The sequence below is a fragment of the Periophthalmus magnuspinnatus genome, chromosome 2 (genome assembly GCF_009829125.3).
Source record: "Periophthalmus magnuspinnatus isolate fPerMag1 chromosome 2, fPerMag1.2.pri, whole genome shotgun sequence".
NCBI lineage: Eukaryota > Metazoa > Chordata > Actinopteri > Gobiiformes > Gobiidae > Periophthalmus > Periophthalmus magnuspinnatus.
This window is the reverse complement of record NC_047127.1, coordinates 10,754,567-10,773,027: the sequence shown is the minus strand read 5'-3', so window position 1 is coordinate 10,773,027 and position 18,461 is coordinate 10,754,567. Positions and strand designations below refer to the sequence as shown.

The following is an 18,461-nucleotide window of genomic DNA, read 5'->3' as shown; positions in this document are numbered from 1 at the left end:
CCCGGTGCGCTCGGTTGAAGGTCCCTTTTGTGTTCGCCTTGCCTTAGTCACACTCGTCTCTCTCCGCTAAGCTTCACCGACGCTCTATCTGCTTCTTTTCGGTGAGTCCGGAGCCGCACACCCCGGGCTCGTGTCCGGTCCCCTCTCCGGGCCCGCGGGCTGCTCGGTCTAAACCTCACTTTACCGTATCTGTTCCCCAGATCCTCCGTTTGACGCGTTTTGTCCGCGGCCATGGACGCGAGTTAGCCTGTTAGCCTGTTAGCACGGGCTAGCATGGACTGTTGTGACACTTGGGTGTTTTCTGGTATTAGCACGCCCCGTGGTGTGAAAGGTGTGACGGACAGTTCCGTTATTGCACGTTTAACTCATTTTTGTGGTTGATTACTTAAACATGACGTAAATCGTTGGTGGTTTCTAGCGGGCCGCGCTAAAGCCGTGTCCAGGCGCATGGTGAGGCCGGAGCTAGGTGATGCTAGCGCACAGCACCATCCATCCGGCGTGTGGACGTGTGAATTGGACGAACCAGACATGTCCGAGCCTGTCCTTGTGTGTGTGACCCGGATGCCCTGGTGTCAGGAGCCCGGCCCAGACACTGGCTGCATTGTCAGCGCTTTGTTTTGGGAGGAGAATGGAGCATTGTCACTTTGCTTTTCCTTTTGGCCTGTAAATACTAACAGCATTTAAAGGTGCATTAAGTCACTTTTCGGGTGGGGTCAGCCACCTGCATGTCTCTTTGGAGATGCTATCTTGTTACTAACAGTACAGTTCAATTATTCGTCATTCTGAAAAAATACATAGGCCTACGTATTGTGTGCGTGGTAGCCTCTCCATAGAGCTGACGTTACTCCCCCTGCGTGTTTCAAAGGAGATCGATTCAAGCAGGGAGTGGACCCTCCACCAGAAAAGTTACCTAGTGCAGATAAAACTTCAAGTAAAGTATAAATAAGTACTTCACCACTTAAATGTGATAATGTACTTCAGAGTAAAAAGCATTTCACCCGCATTTTTGGAATGTTATGAGTCGGATGAACTGATCTTGATAAAGAAATTAATTACCTGTATCTAATACTTGTACAGTACTTTTACTTAGTACTTTGATGTGTTGCTGCTGTAGTGCTCATGTGCTGTGACTGTGTTGTCTCTACAGGGTGTCTTTTATGAATAATCAAAAGCAGCAAAAGCCGACGCTTACAGGCCAGCGTTTCAAAACGAGGAAAAGAGGTGCGTTCTGTGTTCTTCTGACCGTGAGTCTTGTGTGTCCTGTGCTTTGAATAACATGCTGTCTGTGTAGATGAAAAGGAGAGGTTTGACCCTACTCAGTTTCAAGAAAGTATTGTACAAGGCTTGAATCAAACTGGCACTGATTTGGAGGCAGTTGCAAAGTTCCTCGATGCCTCTGGTGCCAAACTCGACTACCGCCGGTATGCAGAGACACTCTTTGACATCCTGGTGGCTGGCGGCATGCTGGGTAAGTTTCACTTTTGTTTACACTACAAAAAGGCTTATACTATTATTTTTTTCTTAATCTGTCATGTCTTCTCCCTGTGCAGCCCCAGGAGGGACTCTGTCTGATGACATGACCCGAACTGAGTTCTGCCTCTTCACGGCACAAGAAGATCTTGAGACAATGCAAGCATATGCTCAGGCAAGTCCACTCCCAGTGTAGCCTTTGCTCTTACAGTTTTAAAAGGCTACTACAATCCCAACTGAACCTGGTGCCTTAACTTATAGATGGAGGGCACAAACAAGTTCTCAGTATAAAGACAGGCCATGCCTCAAGTAAAAGATCAGAACCTCCAGAATTCACTCACTGAGCTGCATAGGCTTCATCAGCACTGATTAATGCTTGGCTGGAGGTGCTGGGGTTTAGGCAGTGACGATTCAGATCAGAGAGAGTCCTTTTTAAACCAACTGGATTTCAGCATTGAAACTGGCAACTTAAATGAGAGACTCATGTGGAGCTCATTCTGCTTTCTGATTGGCATTTTGATTCTTAAGACAATTATCCAAACACACTAAAAACATTGGACATGATGTCTCATTTATTTAAGAATAAATTGGCATTAGAATAGTTAAGAACTACTTTTGATTTGAACATGGTGTATCTTTACCTGTGTACGCAGATAGGCCAAACTTTAAAATCTTATATACAGTTCCTTTAACTTCACCTTTACGTCACTGTTTCTTAATTATTTTTTTTTACTTTGCCTTTAGTCCAGCCTTCACTCACCTGTCCTTCTGTGTGCAGGTTTTTAACAAGCTGATCAGGCGCTACAAATACTTGGAGAAGGGTTTTGAGGAAGAGATCAAGAAGGTGAGTGTTGTTGGTACACTGTATTACAGTTTTACACCTGGTGCCCTGTGCAGATGTCCCTACTGGCCCGTGTGCGTGCGTGTGTGGTACTGTTGTGGTACTGTTGTGGAGTATTATCTTCATACATACCTGTCATGATACAGCATTATTCTAGTGTTATAGTGTTGATGTTCTGGACAGGCTCACTAAATGGTACGCTTTCGCCTGTCACCATTGTTACTATATCGACAAAAAATAAATTAAAAAGACACCTTTTATGAGGTCAGTATTTGTTTTCTACACATTTGATTTACTTGTGGATTATGGTCTGTTAGCCTGTCTACATTTAGTTTTTGACAATTGAAGCAGTTACCCATCCTGCTTTTAAAGTTGAGATTCAATCTGAATGGCCTTATAACATATGTTATCCTTTGTGTGCAGTTACTGCTATTCCTCAAAGGGTTCACAGAGTCTGAGCGCAACAAGCTGGCCATGCTGGCTGGCATCCTCCTGGCCAACGGCAGCATCTCTGCCTCCATCCTGAACAGCCTCTTCAATGAGAACCTGGTCAAAGAAGGTGGGCCCTTCACACTGTCCAAGTGCCAATTTTCAAGTGATTGAGCAATAAGGTGTGCTGTTGTATCCTGACAGCAGACTGTACATTTTTGTCCTTACTGGGTCTTTTGGCATAGATAAAGTTATAGATTTTTTATTTTATTTTACAGTTTCTTGAAAATTTTTAGACAATACATTTGTTATTTGTTAAATGAAGGAGAGGAGAACAGCCTGTGAACAGAGTGCAGGGAGCTGAGGAGGAGGCACTGAACTATCGCTGCTGCTACAGGAGGAGGCAGAGCAACGCTATGACACAGGGACTGTAGAGCTACAGAGGGAGACTTTACTCTTCTAAATCTAAGTAAAACAAATTCACAGAATGGAATTTTACTCTACGATAAATTAATTATATAATAGCCTACAGGCCTATCTCTAAACATAGAAAAACATAGTAAAAGGGAAAATTTACTATATGTCTTTGTTCACAATGTACAGAAGAGTTTAAAATGACAAAAGTATAGAAATAACATTGGCCTAATAGTGGTTATTGGCCCAAGCTTCCCCCAAAATATTGGCCTAAGATATCCATATCAGTGCATCTCTAGTTACAAGTTACCACACATTACTATTGTTAGTTACATGTGACTAGACCCTGACCTGACCCTCTGCCCCTGCAGGTGTCTCTGCTGCTTTCGCTGTCAAACTTTTCAAATCCTGGATCAACGAGAAGGACATCAACTCTGTGGCTGGCAGTCTGCGCAAAGTGGGCATGGACAACCGGCTCATGGTAAGCTCCAGTGTGCTGTGCTGCCTTCTAATGCGCTTGTACGTTTACTATTAAACTCTCATGCTTCTCACAGGAACTGTTCCCTGCCAACAAGAGGAGCTGTGAGCATTTCTCAAAGTACTTTAACGAGGCCGGTCTGAAGGAAATCTCAGACTTCGCCCGCAATCAGCTGTCCATTGGAGCTCGCAAAGAGCTGCAGAAGGAGCTCCAGGAGCAGATGGCCCGCAGCGACCCCATCAAGGAGGTGAGGCCTGGACTCAATGGCACTGTTTGGATTTTAGTGTAGCACTTAAGGCTAACTAAAGCCATCTGTTTCAAAGACCTTTACACTTATCACTCCCTCAGAGCATGACCAGGGTTGACTTAGTGTTTGAACATAGGGCTGCATAAAAGCCAAGCACTAAATTACCATGGTTTAAGGCTGGGCCATATGGCAATCTCGATTTTAAAATTCAGTGAATTGCCTTTAAATCCCCAAAGACTTGTGCTGTATTAGTTTGTGAAATACAATAAAAGTGGCAGCTCTGAGATGTTTGTGTGTTTGCTCTCAGATTATCGCCTACACCAGAGATGAGATGAAGAAGGCCGGCCTGTCTGAACAGACAATAATCGGCATCATCTGGAGCAGTGTGATGAGCTCTGTGGAGTGGAACAAGAAGGAGGAGCTGGTCACTGAACAAGCCATCAAACACTTGAAGGTGGGAAACTGCCCTGCTTTTAGCCTCTTACACTGTTTTCACCTGGTGGCCCATTCACGGTGCACTCAATTATGTTATATCACTTTATCTGTACCTGTGGGGCTACAAGACGTCACTTTAAACACACACACGCACTCATCATTAAAGTGTTGGGCATGTGCAAAGTGGTGGAGGCATCATTGCTGTGCAGAGTTTCAAAGCTGGATGGCCTGGGCTCTGTGTTCTCCTCTGGGTCCTACAGGGGGGAGCTGGACGGCAGCCACTCGAGCTGGACAGGATATGGATGGATGCCCTGTCTTCTCACTTTCTCCAGATGGTTGCTTTTAAACTAGCAAACTAGGGACACATATTTTTCTTTATTCATTAGTTGGAAGCCTTTGTGGCCCTTAGTCTTCTTTACATGATCGGTTTGTTACATTTTCTGGTGGCCAGGTGGCCTACATGGGCCAGTGTTTGTTTGCCAGAGGAGGCAGATGTGAGAAAGGCGTTTGACCTGTGGAGAGTGCTAGGCAGCACTGGCCTCTGCTGCAGCTGTACCTTCGCTCCTGTGCACCACTTCCTGCTTTGTTTTCGTCACGGGGGACAAAAAGCGTCAGTTACCAAGTGGCCCAAAACCTCAAAAATGATACCTTCTGCATTGAAAAGCGACTGAAATGACCTTGCAAATGTCATTTTAAATCTTTTCATAAAAACACAAACTTTTGGGTTGAGAGCATTGGCCTAAAAGACAGTGGGCCAGGAATAACAGATTTAACATTACATTTGATTGAAAAAATATTTTAATGTTTAAAAAGGTAAAAGGAGCAATTTTGGAAAATTGTCCCATGAAATCAGGCATTTAAACCTGCAGCAATCCCCTAATTATTACTGCATTTAACAAAACTGCTCATTTTCATCTAGACACCAGTCATATGGGGACACTGTGTATTGCCGCCCCCTGGTGGTGCAATTGTGTTTCATGTATCTATGGGAGAGACTCTCTCCTGGGCCTTATTCAAACCCTCCTTACGATAGCTGTAAGATTTTTTACAATGCTCAGCCCACAAGTCCATGTCCTTCATGCTCCCATGCAACAATTTTCTATAAATGTACAGTAGTATGGCAAACCTGATGCGATGTGCAGTATTTTCATCAGTGGTGTGCATGCTGATTGTGTTGTGATGGTGCTCTGAAGGGGAAGTGATGTTAATGTTGTTTTCGGCATTTTCCAAACAATAAAAGATTACTGCAAGCACATAACCATAAACTGACACCTCTTTAAGGTTAGGACTAGTCTCCAGGAAATTAATGTAACATCCCCAAGAGGCATGGAAACTCAACGTGTGTGCATGTGTGTGGCCCTGACTTGATGGCTGCGTTTGTCCCACAGCAATACAGCCCTCTGCTGAAGGCATTCACCTCGCAGAGCCAGTCGGAGCTCAGCCTGCTGCTGAAGATCCAGGAGTACTGCTACGACAACATCCACTTCATGAAGGCCTTCCAGAAGATCGTGGTGCTGCTCTATAAAGGTTTGTGCCCTCACCTCCACCAGCCATATCACAGTGGGCTCAGAGCCTTAGTGAAGAGTAGTCGACCAAGAATTAATTTAGTTGACTACAGGTCTAAAGATTTGTCTTGCTGATTAGGCACCTAAAAAGTGGACGTGGCCAAAGCTCTCAAAACTGTTACTTATCTCAATGTATCTGACCTAAACTACACTCACAGGACCATACCTGCAGGGGAGTTCATGCAAAAACTATTGTTGATGTAGAACAAAAGTACTACGAAACAGTGCATTTCTATAAAAACAGATTCAACCTATGAAGCATGAGTTTAATCTGTCTTTTTACATAGAATTACCAAAAATACCAAATCTTTACTCACTCACTTCTCCTTCCTGCTGTTGTCCTATGTAAATACTCAAAGTATATAGATTAGTCGACTAATGCAAATTTTGGTCGTGGGATGCTGGGGGGGGTATACAATTATATTGTATACTGTATACTTTTTGAACCCTAGTTGTGAGTTGGCTGCTGGATTTGTTGGACTAGAATTGTCAAAAGTATAAAAAAAATCTAATACTAATCATATTAAAACTAGTATTGAAACTAGATGCTCATTTGCTAGTATACACCCATGGAACCTACCTGGACGACTGGGGGATTACTCAGATATAAGCCCACAAGTACTATGATTTAATGTTGAAAATCACATTCAGCTGTCTAGAGTGTTCAATCAGTATTGAGCGTGTGTGTGCCCACAGCCGATGTCCTCAGTGAAGAGGCCATCCTCAAGTGGTACTCTGAGGCCCACCTGGCCAAGGGCAAGAGCGTGTTCCTGGAGCAGATGAAGAAGTTTGTGGAGTGGCTCAAGAACGCTGAGGAAGGTAGTGTGTCCCTTTGCTGTCATGTGAGCATCTCCAATGTGAACAGATGAAGAGCCTGGACCTAATCTTCTCTCTGTCCCCTCTTGGCCTCTCGCTTGTCCTCTTTCTGTCTTTCTCTGTTTGTCTCTCTTTCTTCTCTCTCTCTCTCTGTCTGTGTGTCCCTGTGTGTGCAGAGTCTGAGTCTGAGGAGGAGGAGGCAGACTAGGCCACAGCCACATATGTGTTGTGGTTGTATTTGCAGCAGGAGCAGTAGAATGTTCCACCTTGTTTCTCTTCTACCTCTGCTCTATCCCCCACGGCCCACACGATGACCCACACGACGAGCCTCCCACCGAGCCTCCCACCGGTGAGCCCTGGCTGAAGGCACAAACAATCCTCCTGTTTTGGGCCCTTACCGCCTTCAGTCTTTAGTTTGAAAACATTCCATGTGATTTAGGTGACCACAGCTGGCAAAGCCCATCATTGGAGAATCTGTTGCCATCGAGTATTCCTGAGCTGTCATTGGCCCCGTTTAGTCCCAGTTTTTGTTGTAACGTTGCTGAGCTGCAGTGTCACACACTGTCAGTGTAGAAGAGCCAGCTCCTCGCCAGCAAATGCATTACTGTTGGTTTCTACTTTCTTTAACCTGATACAAAACTAATTGACTTTTTTATGAATAAAAAGTTATTAAATCATAATTTGCGTGAATATTTGAGTCATTTAATCTGAACATAGATATTTTATTGCCAAAATATGGTTTATACAATTTTAATGTTTGAAAGAGTGTAATGTAGTAATATTGGCTTGATTAAAATGAAATGTGTGGGTAAAAACTACTTGTAAGAATAACTAGTTGAAAATGTTTTCATGAGCCTTAAGTCATTCTGGGACAAAAAGTTCCAAATTTTTATTTATTTTTTTAACCAGAGCATTAAAATAACACACTGGTGTGTACAGTGTCATCACGTTTTATTGTACAAAAATACATTCTCTGTTAGCAGCAGTTTGGTGATTCAGTGTGCAAAGGTCAGTTTACCATGTGGAGGTAGGTCTTCAGACTGTGTGAGGTAGGGCTAGTGACCTCACAGACACTATTCGCACTAGTACTAGTAGTACACTAAATCTGTTTGACACAATACTAGTACATGAGTGCAACAACACGCTGGCTCCACAGTGTACTACACAGCAGCTTTAGTCACATGTTTCCTCACCAGAAAACCCTTGTGTTCTACTGTTGAAGAGCTCCTGCGGGTCCCTGAGAGTGGTGCTGAAACGAACACAAAGTCAGTCAGAGGAGAGCCATTCAAAGTGACAGCTGCTGTAAACAGTGCGGGAGTCCTCAGAGCATAACCTCCAGCTCTTTGGGAGCAGACAGGTGTGTGTGATTGTAAACAGACCCGATTTCCTGAGTGCCCTGGTCAGGCCAGGCCTCCTCCGTCCGGGCCTCCTCTGACCGCCCCATAGCAGACGTTCCGTTTGACTGAAGGGCCTGTCTGTTTGAGGCGCGCTCAGGACAGAAATAGCCCCATCAGGTGCAGCTTTACACAAGGTGCCTGGTTACAGCCGAACCAAAACATAGTGCACATCCACAAGGCTCCAAAGTGCTCCAAAGTGCTCCAGTCTTCAGCAGTTTACTCCTCACGTGCACGTGAGCGCGCACTCCTCACGCCGAGACCGAGTGCGTCCCTCCGTCCCTGAGCTGTGGACAGAGACACACGCATGAGATGAACCCCGTGTGTGTGGACTGTTCTGACACGCTGTCACTGTCAGGGGGAATGCATCTGTGACATGCTGCTATAGATGGAATGTTAGTGAGGACTGACCAGTTTCCTCTGGTTGCTGAGGCAGAAGGTGCAGATGGCTCTCGGGGGCCCGGGGCTCAGCAGGCTCTGGTAGCGCAGACACGGCTGTCCGTCGCGACAGTCCTCCCCCAGGACCAGCACATTCGCCAGGTGGGAGATGTAGCTGGACGCGAGGCGCAGCGTCTCGATCTTGGAGAGTTTACGGTCCGCGGGTTCGGTGGGTATGAGCGTGCGCAAAGCGGTGAACGCAGTGTTCACGCTGTGAGTCCGGTCTCTTTCCCGCGCGTTTGCCGCTTGTCTCTGTCTGTTGATGCCGGAAAGAGCCGCGCGTCTGCCACTTGCACCGTTGCGTCTCCGCCTCACCGGAGCCCCGGCCGCAGCAGGCTCCCTCCGCGGGGATCCCACACTCGACTTCCCGTCAGAGCAGTCGCTGCTCGGGTCCGGGTCCAGGTCTAGCTCCAGGTCTGAGCCGCAGTCTGTGGACTTCATCCTCCCGCTCTGTGGCCGGCTGCTACACATCACTTTATCCTCTGATCCAAAATAGTAGCTGGGCCAGCAGCTGCTCCTGATCCGGTGACCGAAGAGCGCTCCCGGGCCTGGCGCGCACACATACCACTATCAGGCTAATGAAGGAACAGAGACCGGTCGCGTGTGGAGAAGGAGCAGGACAGGTGGATCAGGAGAGAGGAGGGGCCGCTGGAGCAGGCCAGTGTAAAAGATTGGTCTAAACTAAATAGACTGCAACAGAATACTGGTATAGGCTACACTGTCATATGATAGGCCAACTTCTAAAGAAACTGTAGTCTACTTTTGGGTTTGAGTTGAATAAATCAGAATTAGGCTTACCTTTTAATGCTTATTTCCACGAGAGGGCGCCAAAACCCAATGTTGAGACCCAACTCCCCAACCTTGAGTTTGAAAAATGTAACGTACTGAATAAGGTAAGTTTTTTGTTCTTCAGTTCAGAGAGGTAAGGACATCTCATGAAGACCATCATGAAAAGTAATGATACATTTAATAGTTTATTACAAAATAATTATACCAAACGTGCACATTTTACAGACATGTCTTATATACAGAACATTTGTGACAACTGAATAAATATAATCTAAAAAAACTGCAGCAGATGAAATCCTATAATCCTCCCTCCAGTGACAGATTTACGATAGAGCAGATGACATGAGCAGAGGAGAGGGTCAGATGGGTCAGAGGATGCAGAGGAAGGAGTTGGATGTAGCAGAGGGGAGGGTCAGATGTAGCAGAGGATGCAGAGGAGAGGGTCAGACAGAGTGGCACTGAGTAATAATTTATACAGTCCATTTCAGTAGTTCCAGTTCATATTTCAGCAGTAGGCTTCCTTATGTGGTAATCTGACCTGTTCTCCAACTCATTGTTAAACTATGAACAGTTTATAATGTTGTGATGAATGTGATCTATTTAAAGTGCAGTTTTCTTACTCCACTGGTAGATTACGAAGCTTTCCATGGACATTTGGCTTTGAGAAGGCCCACCAGGTTGTGGTCGTGTCAGCTTCAGGCCTGTGGGGGGCAGTGTTCAGTGCCTCTGGTCCACTGTGGCTGAGCCGTGAGCAGAGGAGAGCTGGAAGAGGGACACACCAAAATCAGAAAGGACTTAATCTTTGGAACAGTGTTACTCTAGTGCTTCATTTATAAGAGCTATAGTGATTCTAGACCAGATTGATTCTAGACCCATGACTGTATTTCCAATGAAAAAGCGGGTTGTCCATCACAAACCTTTATAAACACCTGTTTTTAATGTTTTATATGGACTTGGTGTTTTATGGTATTTTAAATGGAGTACCCATGAAACATTGGGTTACTCTGTATAAATAAAGAAAGACCAAGCTGATTTCCACCAACCGATTCTAGACCAGACCCATTCTGGATCAGACACTGAGACATTGAGCAGTTTTTCTTTTATTTTTTTATTTCATTTATTCATTTTGAGCACACGTATCAGGCACATCCAAAGCACATCCAGAGCATTCCACAGTTTCACTCCACACACAGTCACACAAAAACCTTTACGAGTGGTTTGAACATTTGATAGTATAAAATTTCCATAGCCTCTCAAATTGTAAGTTCTCTCCTTAAGAGCAAAACACTTTTGCGAGTTACTTGGTAATAACGTGTTGAAGGCTTTGAATGATATAATTACAGTATAATATTTTACAAGGTTGGGAAATTTTAATCATTTGTGCTGAATGAAAAGATTGTGAGTATGATCTCGAAAACCAACCTTGCGAATGATCCGCACTGCTCGTTTTTGCAAGAAGAATAACGGGTTAGTTGAGCATTGGTAATTGTTTCCCCATATTAGTTATAGCTATAATTATAGTTATAGTTTTTGACCTGAGGGATTCTAAACCAGACTGTTCTACATTTCTACATTTACCAATTATAGACCAGACTAGATTCTAGACTAGATTAATTCTACACTGACAAAAATATAATAATTGAAAATAACCCATAGATTTACATGGACAAACCACAAACAAATGTAAAAGCAGCATGCTATGGTACTTTTTTGAGCAGGTACTACATAATACTACACATACTTTTAGAAAAAACAAGACATTTTGTGCCAATCTGATACCAGCCTGTGCCAGTTTGCATTGAGTGACATGATAATAAATCACTTATATGATTTATATAACTCAAACAAAGAAATGTATGCCTAAAGAAGAAACATTTGGGCAAGAAATGAATGAATACTTAACTTAAAGACTTCAAAAAAGATGCTTTGACCTCAGTATTGTAAACGTTGTCATAAGTAACGATTTGAGACCTATAGATTTCATCTGTCATACATTCCTATAAGTAAAAGAATCCAATATTTCCCATGTTTCTCACATGTGTGGGAATGAGGGAACAGAGACACCATGTACACCACATTCCCAAGACAAATCAAGATGAAACGATACTAAAACTAAAATCAAAACAAGATACTCATTTGAGCAGGTATGAAGGACACGGGACCAGACCGTTCTAGACCATCTGATTCTAGTCTTGACTGAGTCTAGACAGAGCAGACTCATTCTAGATTGACTGACTATATTCCATGTGGCCTTATATCTGTGTAATCCCACAGTCGTCCAGGTAGGTTCCGTAGTGGTCCATGGTGTACACTAGTCTATGTGTCTTACTTGCCCGATACAGTTCAAGATCATTCGAAAGCTATCCAGGAAAGGTTCATTTCTGTCCTGTGAATGTGACATTTTAGTATCAATACTTGCTCAAATGAGTATCTAGTTTCAATACTAGTGTCAATTAGTATTTGTTTTTTTTATATTTTTCACAATAGTATCAAGCATTAATTCCCTTAGCATTGAGTTAAAAGTTTTGATATGGTGACTGTCCCATCACATCGGTCTTACCCGGGTCCGGCACAGTGCTCCGCGAGGTCCCGGAGGACAGATGCACACTCCCGGCCTGACACATCGCGCCCCGTAGAGACACCTCTTCTCACAGACAGCTGGGGGGACACAACCACACCATCAGACATTACAATACTCTCTGAAAAAAGAACTGAGGACTTTGACGAATAGAACTACTGGCAACTGAGGGAATTACCATAGTGAAAACAACCGAACTAGGAAACGATGAACATGTCTAGACGTCTTTATGTATGTACGTAGCAGTAATGAACGTGATCTGACGACAGAAATTCGTAAAATGAGCCTGGTGATGATTTATATTCTGCATGGGGTTTCTACCTATGACACTACAATCCCGGGAAATTCGAAAGTGACGGTTTGGCGACACTCAGAGCTACTCCAGGTATGTTTTTGATGAGGGAACAATATTCTAACGTGGTCAAAAGTTCAGTGTGTGTGTGTAGGCTTGTGCGTAGACATGGCAGAGGGTGGCACTCACGGGTCTGGCAGAAGAGCCCGGCCCACCCCACGGGACAGTGACACGTGTTGGACCCCACACACTCTCCTCCGTTCAGACACTTCTGCACACAGCTTGCTGCAAACATAGCATTACACACTCAACTGGACTGACACGTACACTTAGATATAATAGACACATTTAATCTAGATTATGGGCCTGTACCTAACGTTTTAGCTTCTAATTCACAAAAAAAAAAAAACACTCTTTACTCCAAGCAGTGTATCAGCAAACTATCTTTTTGTTGAAGAAAAGAGACCGTAAACCGTAATATCATAAATGCATAATAATAGAGATGAGAACCATATGGAAGCTACAACCTGTGCCAATCCAACTGGTCTGTTCTTGTTCCTCTGTCATGGTTTAAAATCAGTGAGAAGGAAGAAAGTGGACGACGTGGCTATGTTTCTTTATCATGGTCCACACTCGGGTACAGGACCTTTCATTTGTGACTGTAAACACTTTGTGACTGGGGTTTGTGGACTCATTTCAAGCGTGGGCGTTAATATACCCCCTGACGTTTGACTTGACCACCAAATGTGCTGTTGTCCAGTGTTTTGTAGAAGAGTGGGCAAGGCAAATGGTCACATGACAGATTAGAGGTGATCATTTCACTAAAACATAGTTAACATGATTATATTCAAATCTTGCCTGGTTTTTAAAGTTTTTTTTAAGTTCATCATTTTACTTCCTGGTTGGACACAGGCAGCAGATGTGACATACGTAACTGTTACTGTTACGGTAACCAAGGACCAGCCTTTACTGAAATTACACAATAGTTATAATCATCCAAATGAATGATAACACTTTTGTTTTCCTAAAACTGCTAGAAAAGTACTGTTTTGTGCACGTAGATCATTCCTGCATTTTAGCGTTTAGTTTTTATAGCGTTGTTGACATTCTGTTTTAGAACTCAGCACTACTTCCTGTATTTTTGTGCTTGTCTTCTCACTCTTTCCAAACCAACTGCCACTTCATTGATGTAAAACTATGATAAATATTTACCACAAGTACGATCCCACCAAACCAAGTCAGAATGAGAAAAACATGAAAACCATTTGAACTTTTGTAATTGAACACAGCAATGGACCTCAACAGTGTCCACCCACCCCCCTGGTTCTGGAAGTTATTAAAACATTTTGCAGGATCTTGTGTTTTAATTGTGCTTTTTGGAGTTAAAGCAGAAACCGACTGTACAGAGCATTTAACCATGTTATTGTTGTTTCTTCTCATTGACCCTCTGAAGTTGTATTTGGAGTGATTTGTGCGTGTTTGAGCAATCTTTAATCACTTATTTTCAAGACACCATGTTGCTGATCAACCTACATTTTCCGATTGTATTTCAGCAGTGTCACGTAGTCATTTTGGCACCAATGGAAAAAAAAATCTTGCTATTGTGATTTAACTGTAACTGTAGAGCAGACACACGCACAATAGGTCTTCTTTAAAACAAACGCGTTATCGATTACAGTTAGCACAAAGCCGCTATAGCCTCTGTGATGCCATTAAACTCTTAATATTTGAATTTCTCCAAAAGTCTATGGGAAAATACTATGGAAAATTTGCTTCTGGAACCAGAGAAGTGGACAGGACTGTTGAGCTCTATAATTGTCCTCCTTTAAATTGGGGGTCCTTGCAGAGCCCTAGTTAACCCTCTAGTGGTCAGAGGTTATACTCACGTGTGTCACAGGTGTGGCCGCTCCATCCTGAGGGACAGTCGCACAGGTTCAAACCCACACAGCGCCCTCCGTTCATACAGCGCGGCTCACACACACCTGCACAAAAACAGAACAACTTTATACAGAAAGAACAGCAGAACCTATTATAGAGAGGAAGAGAGCTGAGTCTATATAGAAGGACAGTTGGTCCTATTAGAGACAAGAGAGCTTAGCCTATTGAGTTTTTATAGCTGATGCCATCAACATTTTCTGGGGGTGTGATGCTAACTATAGGCACTGCTCTGTCTGAAGCTCTATTACTCAAGTTAGACTTTAGTCTGAGTTGTTTTAACACAATCTGACCATAAAGAAGTGGCTTAGCTGGAGCGACAACAGGTGAGCTGATTTGTGCCGTTAAACAGGTCCCTCTGAAATAACATTTGGTTTTAAAATATTCATATTAAACCGCTCTACATGATCCTGGTATTTTTATTTCGCTATTTTGTCTGTAAAATATGACATTATAGTCCCGGAATTCCAAATATGGAAATCACCCCTATAACTGCTAGCCTCGATGAGCTTCATTTGACTGGAGCCAAACGCTGTGGGTGACATCACACTCACTGAGTCCACTTCTTTATACACTCTATCATTTATAGACAGAAAGAGCCGGGCATATTGTACACAGAAGTAGAGCAGAATGAGAACTGGGCCTAGGCCCAGAATGAGACCAGGTCTGATTATATACAGAGAGAGAAACAGGCCTATTATATATAGGGCATAATAAATATAGAGGCAGTGCTGGACATATTGTAAACAGATGAGAGGAGGGTCAATCAAGAAGGAGAACTCAGCGTATATGGAAAGTTGGGTCTATCTTAGACAGGACGAGACCATGGCCTATTATAATAAGAGCTAGGCCTTTTATATGCAGAAAGAGAGCAGAGCCGGTTATATACAGAAGATGAATGAGAGGTGGGCCCATTATATACAGAAGAAGAGATGGGCCTACTGAAGGAGACCTGGCCTTGGTACAGAGAGAATGAGACTTAAGATATATGTAGCATAGACAAAACATGTTAAATAACTAAATATGTGTTGTATTTTAGATTCAGAGTCCTCAAAAGTATTCACCCTTTGCTTTGTTAACATCATTGCAAACCCTTGACCTTCTCTCACTGAGCTTCATGATGAAGTCTTCTGAAATGGTTTTCCCCTCACACTGTGCCGTGTCAGGGTTCATTAGTGGAATGCCAAGAGAGTGCAAAGCAGTGATCAAAGCAAAGGGCAAGGGCTATTTGGGAGAATCTAAAATATAAAACATGCTTGGAGTTATTTCACACTTTTATATTTGACACATTCCATATGTGCTCATACTTTTATAGTGTATTAACTGCTAACACATAGCATATTTAGATCACCATGATACCTTTTAGTGTTTTGAAAACACTATATTTACCAAAAACAACATATTATTATATTTAATAAGTTTCACTTACTCACTAGTTTTTTATGCTCTCTGAGTCACCCCACGTTCAGAGCGCTATCACAGCACAGTTAGTGTGCATCCCTCTGCACATCACATTAGATTTGTGAAGTTGTAGTGTATTGTTTTGTATCATGCGTTTGTATGTTTATGGAGAATTGCGGGTGTTGTGGGCTGAGAACTGCACAGAATCTTAGAACTAACTGTAAAGAGGGTTTGAAAAGGGCCCGGGAGAGGTCGCTAAAATACTCAAACATGCATGGATGGCATCTAAAAGCTCTTCAGTCATGTTTTTGATCAGGGAACAACATTATATGGTACAAAGCTCCAAAAAGTCCATTTTGCATAATACCCCCTCTTTAAATGAAAAAGCGTGTCCTGGTAGTGTACAGAAGGAGATAGGAGTCTATGTAGAATCTGAGCGTCTCACTTGTCTGGCAGCGCGGTCCGGAGTATCCTATTGGACAGGAGCAGACGCCATCCCTCACACACACTCCTCCGTTCTTACAGGGGGGGCTGCACACCGCTGAGGAGGAGGGGCGATGGGGGAATAGGGGCACAGGGACAGTTAGACCCCATCACATAACCAGAGATTTCTAGTGTAGGACAAATGTTTACCATTCTGACACTGAGCTCCGTAGAACCCCAGGGGGCAGAGGCAGGTGTCGGGGCGCACACATACACCTCCGTTCAGACACACAGGAGTGCACAGGGCTGGGAAACAGATAGACCACAGGGGGCAGGAGTGAGCAGTTTTTGGCAATGTGAAGTTTGTGCTCAGTAAAACTAAATTCAAATAATCCTTATGATCCCTACATACATATGCGTCAACTAAAGCTAAGATTAAAAGAAGATGTTTTGTCAATAAATGAAAAGAATTATTTTTTATTCTCAGATGCCAAAGCCAGTAGCCTCGCCAGCACAATTAATGATTTTTGTAAGTTCACAGACTCTTGAGATGCATTGTGGTTTGGGTAGAAGTCAAGACCGGACGAACCAAAACAAACATGGTGACAGATGTACTTTGGCCTATTCTAGCAGAAATCCAGACTATTTCATTTGTAAAAAAAACATGCAGAAGTTAAGCGTTGTGTGCATTTGTGGCAGAGAAGATGTTTGTGCTTTTCTCTCAACTGGATGTAACTAAAGCGTTGTTTGATTTTTTTATTTATTTTTTGTTCCACTGTTGTGACGCTTCTACCAATCAGCGTTAAGTATTTGTTTGAACATTTCTATCACCGGTTCTGAACGCTTACCACATTGAATTGTAGAACTTAGTTTATGTCTGTACATGTCCCATGAAGCAATGCAACACAATTTATCAGAGTCAAAGTACAAAAACACATTTTCTACTCAGCTAAAACTATTATGAATTCAGTCGATGAAATTACTATGGGATTTTTATCTCTTTATCTGAAACTAAAAAGAAAATAGATAAAAATGTCTTGTCAATATGAATGCTGGTAGTGAGTTACATTTACAGTTAGATTCAGAGCAGTAAACTGTACTTTTATCACTAGTTTGTAACCCTTACACCCTCCCTTTACATTTATGTTAAGATTGTCTGATAAGATTGTCTCTCTGTGCTCCTGTGTATAACTCACCGCTCTCACAGGACGGTCCAGTCCAGCCAGGGGCACATTCACACCTGTCCAGTGAGACACAGCGCCCCCCGTTGTGACAGTGCTGACTGCACACCACTGTCAAGGACACAGAGAAAGTGTTAACAACATGAGTATAACATAATACTACAGTGACTTTAAAGAGGATTTGTTACACTTCTGTGGAGTATTAACTGCTAAGACATTACATAATAGATCACCATGTTACCTTTTATTTTTATTGTTATATTGTTATACTTCCTCTTTAATTTAAAAATACTATTACAAATTTTGACTTCTCCTCCCAGTTGTAATTAATGGCAAAATTACACTATCAGTCAAGAGTTTGGACACATTTTTCCATAATTTTTTCTTCTTTATTTCCATGATTACTTACACTGTAGATTTTCACTGAAGGCATCAAAAGTATGAATGACACATATGTAGTAAAAAATAAATAAACTCAAAATAACAAAAAACTTGTTTTAAATCAAAACATTTACTAATAACCACCTTTGCTTTGCACCCTGGTTTGAACTTTTGGCATTTCTTGACCAACACGACACAGCTGTGAAGTGAAAAACATTTCAGGAGACTTCATCATTGAGATCAAAAGCCCAAGGGTTTGCAGTGCTGTCAGCAAAGCAAACGATGGCCAGGATTTGAACATAAAATATAAAAAATATTTAGTTGCAACATTAGACTTTTTTCATGCTACATAATTCCATATATTTTGCATCATATATTTGATGTCTTCTGTCTGTATATAAAATGTAGAAACTGACTTAACATAAAGAAAACAAACACTAAATAAATGAGAGGTGGTGTTCAAACTTTTGACTGGTAGTGTAATTCTTTGATGTCTAAGTGACCATATTTATCAGGATGCATTATGAGCATAGAGCAGAACATGCACTAGTTCAGACCATGTGTCCCACTCACTTGTTCCACAACGAGGTCCTACGAAGCCAAAGGGACAGGAGCAGATCTGGGGTCCCACACAAGAGCCCCCGTTTTCACAGGGCAGTTTGCACATGGCTGCACACACAGGCAGAGCAGATGGACTGATTGTACTGATCTTTGACCTCATCAGGACTTATAAAGCGCATGAGGCAGACTTACCCTCCTGACAATAGTCTCCATGAAACCCCCTGGGACACTGGCACACAGCAGGGGCAATGCACACTCCACCATTCACACAGGCAGGGTCACACACAGCTACAACACAGGTGTGCAAAGGAGATCAGTGTCGTTCAGTAATATTCATAATCAGTACAATGTCCTTACATGGGGACCTCTAATGTGGATAGGTATGTTCTATGA

General features: G+C 42.8%; 3 protein-coding genes across 4 annotated transcripts in view; 1 reads left to right on the top strand and 2 right to left on the bottom strand.

Moving 5' to 3' along the window:
* Nucleotides 1–2: 2 nt before the first annotated feature.
* Nucleotides 3–7,375, top strand: bzw1a (basic leucine zipper and W2 domains 1a). 2 transcript variants are annotated; one of them, XM_033978483.2, is made up of 12 exons: nucleotides 3–101; nucleotides 1,148–1,221; nucleotides 1,292–1,468; nucleotides 1,551–1,645; nucleotides 2,249–2,314; nucleotides 2,735–2,870; nucleotides 3,526–3,635; nucleotides 3,709–3,879; nucleotides 4,187–4,333; nucleotides 5,703–5,841; nucleotides 6,576–6,698; nucleotides 6,872–7,375. In XM_033978483.2, the coding sequence occupies exons 2-12, from the start codon at nucleotides 1,158–1,160 to the stop codon at nucleotides 6,901–6,903; spliced, it is 1,260 nt and encodes a 419-aa protein (XP_033834374.1). In that variant the 5' UTR covers nucleotides 3–101; nucleotides 1,148–1,157; the 3' UTR covers nucleotides 6,904–7,375. The 2 variants fall into 2 exon arrangements, with proteins under 2 accessions (XP_033834374.1, XP_055084171.1); XM_055228196.1 differs by having other exon boundaries at nucleotides 1,551–1,654; nucleotides 2,258–2,314.
* Nucleotides 7,376–7,643: 268 nt separating this feature from the next.
* On the bottom strand, nucleotides 7,644–8,994 carry si:ch211-246m6.4 (basic helix-loop-helix transcription factor scleraxis). The gene is made up of 2 exons (XM_033982242.2): nucleotides 8,501–8,994; nucleotides 7,644–8,376 (listed from the first exon to the last, which is right to left on the bottom strand). Exons 1-2 carry the CDS (start codon nucleotides 8,966–8,968, stop codon nucleotides 8,341–8,343), a joined length of 504 nt encoding a protein of 167 aa, XP_033838133.1. The 5' UTR covers nucleotides 8,969–8,994; the 3' UTR covers nucleotides 7,644–8,340.
* A 544-nt stretch (nucleotides 8,995–9,538) lies between these two features.
* The window catches only part of si:ch211-246m6.5 (von Willebrand factor D and EGF domain-containing protein), a 33,483-nt gene continuing 24,560 nt past the window's right edge, over nucleotides 9,539–18,461 (bottom strand). The window contains exons 25-33 of the mRNA XM_055228053.1: nucleotides 18,261–18,356; nucleotides 18,081–18,176; nucleotides 17,142–17,237; nucleotides 16,156–16,251; nucleotides 15,968–16,063; nucleotides 14,073–14,168; nucleotides 12,376–12,471; nucleotides 11,877–11,974; nucleotides 9,539–10,078 (exon numbers count right to left, since the gene is read on the bottom strand). Coding sequence (XP_055084028.1) covers nucleotides 10,034–10,078; nucleotides 11,877–11,974; nucleotides 12,376–12,471; nucleotides 14,073–14,168; nucleotides 15,968–16,063; nucleotides 16,156–16,251; nucleotides 17,142–17,237; nucleotides 18,081–18,176; nucleotides 18,261–18,356 — 815 coding nt within the window. The 3' untranslated portion in view covers nucleotides 9,539–10,033. The remainder of the gene's footprint in view (nucleotides 10,079–11,876; nucleotides 11,975–12,375; nucleotides 12,472–14,072; nucleotides 14,169–15,967; nucleotides 16,064–16,155; nucleotides 16,252–17,141; nucleotides 17,238–18,080; nucleotides 18,177–18,260; nucleotides 18,357–18,461) is intronic.

Coding starts and splice junctions, on each gene's coding strand:
- bzw1a (XM_033978483.2), top strand. CDS start 1,158: ATGAATAATCAAAAGCAGCAAAAGCCGACGCTTACAGGCCAGCGTTTC. Junction 1,646..2,248: donor CAATGCAAGCATATGCTCAG/GCAAGTCCACTC, acceptor TTCTGTGTGCAG/GTTTTTAACAAGCTGATCAG. Junction 5,842..6,575: donor CGTGGTGCTGCTCTATAAAG/GTTTGTGCCCTC, acceptor GTGTGCCCACAG/CCGATGTCCTCAGTGAAGAG.
- si:ch211-246m6.4 (XM_033982242.2), bottom strand. CDS start 8,968: ATGAAGTCCACAGACTGCGGCTCAGACCTGGAGCTAGACCTGGACCCG. Junction 8,377..8,500: donor TCAGCAACCAGAGGAAACTG/GTCAGTCCTCAC, acceptor CTCTGTCCACAG/CTCAGGGACGGAGGGACGCA.